Genomic DNA, 3,416 nt, shown 5'->3' on the forward strand with positions numbered 1-3,416 from the left:
GTGACTCATCTGACCACAGAACAGTCTTCCATTTTGCCACACTCCATTTTAAATGACCCCTGGCCCAGTGCAAACGTCTGAGCTTGTGGAGCTTGCTTGGAAATGGCTTCCTCTTTGCACTGTAGAGTTTCAGCTGGCAACGGCGGATGGCACGGTGGATAGTGTTCACTGACAATGTTTTCTGGAAGTATTCCTGAGCCCATTCTGTTATTTCCTTGACAGTGGCATTCCTGTTTGAGGTGCAGTGACGTTTAAGGGCCCGGAGATCACGAGCATCCAGTAGAGTTTTACGGCCTTGACCCTTACACACAGCAAATGTTCCAGATTCTCTGAATCTTTTGATGATGTTATGCACGGTTGATGATGATAACTTAAGTCTTTGCTATTTTACGCTGGGTAACACCATTCTGGTATTGCTGCACTATCTTTCTGCGCAACAATGGTGGGATTGGTGATCCTCTTACCATTTGGCTTCTGAGAGACACTGACACTCTGAGAAGCTCTTTTTATACCCAATCATGTTGTCAATTGACCTAATTAGTGTTAATTGGTCTTCCAGCTGTTCCTTATATGCTCAATTTCCTTTTTCCAGCCACTTATTGCTACTTGTCCCAACTTTTTTGGGATTTGTTGACACTATGAAATTTTGAATCAACATATTTTTCCTTTAAAATGTTACATTTACGGGCAGCACAGTGGCGCAACTGGTAGAGTTGCTGCTTCTCAGCGAGCAGGTCCTTGGTTCAAACCCCGGTCCAGGGGCCTTTCTGGGTGGAGTTTGCATGTTCTCTCCGTGCATGCATGGGTTTTCTCCGGGTACTCTGGTTTCCTCCCACAGACCAAAAACATGCATGTTAGGCTGATTGGTAACTCTAAATTGTCCCTAGGTGTGAGTGAGAGAGTGAATGGTTGTTTGTCTCTATGTGTCCCTGTGATGGACTTGCGACCTGTCCAGGGTGTACCCCGCCCCTCGCACAGTGATTGCTGGACATGGGCACCAGCGACCCCCGTGACCCAAAATGGAATAAACGGGTAAAGATAATGGATGGATGGATGGATGTTACATTTACTCAGATTAAACTTTTGATCTGTCATCTGTTATAGTACGAATAAAATATTGACATTTGCCACCTCCACATCATTGTATTCAGTTTTTATTCACAATTTGTTTAGTGTCCCAACTTTTTTGGAATCCGATTTGTATTTGTACAAATTGTACTTGAGAGGAGATTATTACAGCCTCATATAAAATCAATGATGATCATGATATCGAAACTGGATCGGTATCGGCCGATATTCAGACTTAGGTATCGGATCAGAAGTTTAAAAAAGTGGATCGGTGCATTCCTACTGAAAAGTAGCTAAAAAGGCAGAAAGAAGCTTAAATTACCAGAAGGAAGTGGAGAGGGCACATTTTTGCTGAAAATGGCTGAAAAAAGTTGAAAGGAGTGCAAAAAAATTGGAATTAGCTGAAAAAGCTAAAATAAAAAGGATTACACAGCTGAAATATTAGAACGAGCAAAAACTTGCAGAAATAAGCTGGAAAAAAACATATGGAATAGAGATAGTAACAGCCAATAATAATAAATATAAACAGGATCACAATAGTGTGAATGCTTAATAAGCAATCACACTATTATTGGCTGCATCTTTACAACTGAACCTGTGGATATACCCAATTCAAGATGGCCACCATGCTAACTGATCTTAGTAAACAAAGAAATGACTTTAACTCCACCAGTTTTATAGACATTTAGCCAAATGTTAGTGTGGTAGTAGCTGAGCGTCTTTCAAAACACATACGCTGAGAGCTAACTGATCAGATGAGGGGGAAAAACGCTTTTATTACAAATGTACGAGAAATGCTTTAGATTGCTTTAAGATGAAAAGTGAACAAAGAAAATCTGTAAATAGCTGACCTTCAACACAATCTGCACTTCTGTCCAGGGGGATTATGGGAGGTGAAGTCTGAAGGCCAGATTTGTAGACCAGAAGAAGAACAAGGCGAATCACTACCCTGGAAAACAAAAATTCTGAGCCACAGGAGGAAACTAAAACTATGTTACTGTATCTTAAATTTTATGCCAATTTTCATTTTATGCTGGGTTCAGCAGGAGGAGGTTCAGCAGGAGGAGGTTCAGCAGGAGGAGGTCCAGGAACACTCCTGTTCCGTGTGAAGTAGCATGGCGTTAACATGCAGGACAGGAGATGAAAGATTTTCCTCAGTGGATAAAATATTCTCATTAAATCAAACTGCCGTGTGCCCACTGCAACCAAAAGCATGACTTTTTATTAATTAATGTTTACTAGGAAGAGGAGAGCATACTTAAAGATCTGAATGAGTCCGATCACCAGCCAGCGGCCCAACTCCCCCCACAGCTTGCAGGCTCCCATCTCCAAGAAAACCTCCACATACTCGAGCACAGAGAGCCAGGTCAAGAGTCTCTGCTGAGACAGAGACTGGACACAGCGCCACATTCCGCTCTTTAATAACTGGTGTTTATTTCTAAGAAATAGAAAATTATCCATTTGAGCTACTTTAATTTGACCAATTGTAAACGTTCGTTGATGTGCTGAACTTCAGCACAAAACTCAAACTTCTAGGACACTTGGTGCCTCTCATAAAGCTGTTAGAAACATGAGTGTAGGCAGAATGAAACCCATCACTGAGTGAATCTGTTGTGCAGCGCTCACCACGGGGAGGGCACATCGCAGGCCTTTACGCAAGATGCTGTCGTTGAACAAGACCAGGAGGTTGGAGGCAGAATACACTGCACAGATCAAGAGACAAAGCACAATGTGATGAGAAGATCACTTCTAAACAGGCCGTTCCAAGTGCACTCCACAGATATTAACTGTTCCAAACCTTTCCACTGAACCCTCTGTCAAAAGATAGGAACTATCCCTTTAAACAGCAAATTAAAATAAGATTGTTAATTAGACGTAAAGGTGGCTCAGTTGGTAGAGCTGTCGGCTCAAGGCAAGAAGGTCGTTGGTTCAAATCTCGGCTGGGGACCCTTCTGGATGGAGTTTGCATGTTCTCTCCATGCACGATGAGTGGGTTTTCTCCGGGTACTCCAGTTTCCTCCCACAGACCAGAAACATGCATGTCAGACTGACTGGTAACTCTAAATTGTCCCTAGGTGAGAGAGAGTGAGTTGTTTTGTCTCATGTGCCCCCATGTGTCCCTGTGATGGACTGGAGACATGTCCAGGGTGTCCTTGTCTCTCACACTGTAACTGCTGGACATAGGCACCAGTTACCCGAAATGGAACAAGAGAGTAAAGATGGATGGATGGATGGATGGATGGATGGATGGATGGATGGATGGATGGATGGATGGATGGATGGATGGATGGATGGATGGATGGATGGATGGATGGATGGATGGATGGATGGATGGATGGATGGATGGA

The 3,416-nt window shown here is 43.1% G+C and overlaps 1 protein-coding gene across 1 annotated transcript; it reads right to left on the reverse strand.

Moving 5' to 3' along the window:
- Positions 1 to 1,493: 1,493 nt before the first annotated feature.
- On the reverse strand, positions 1,494 to 2,771 carry pex16 (peroxisomal biogenesis factor 16; the record flags this gene model as incomplete). The annotated part of the gene is given in 4 exon segments (XM_037695000.1): positions 1,494 to 1,501; positions 1,920 to 2,017; positions 2,327 to 2,460; positions 2,695 to 2,771. Coding segments are annotated over 4 exon segments (317 nt in total), but the record flags the coding sequence as incomplete, so codon positions are not given.
- Between the last annotated feature and the right edge of the window lie 645 nt (positions 2,772 to 3,416).

This window comes from Nematolebias whitei, chromosome 2 (assembly GCF_014905685.2).
Source record: "Nematolebias whitei isolate Nwh7 chromosome 2, NemWhi1, whole genome shotgun sequence".
In the NCBI taxonomy this organism is placed as follows: Eukaryota; Metazoa; Chordata; class Actinopteri; order Cyprinodontiformes; family Rivulidae; genus Nematolebias; species Nematolebias whitei.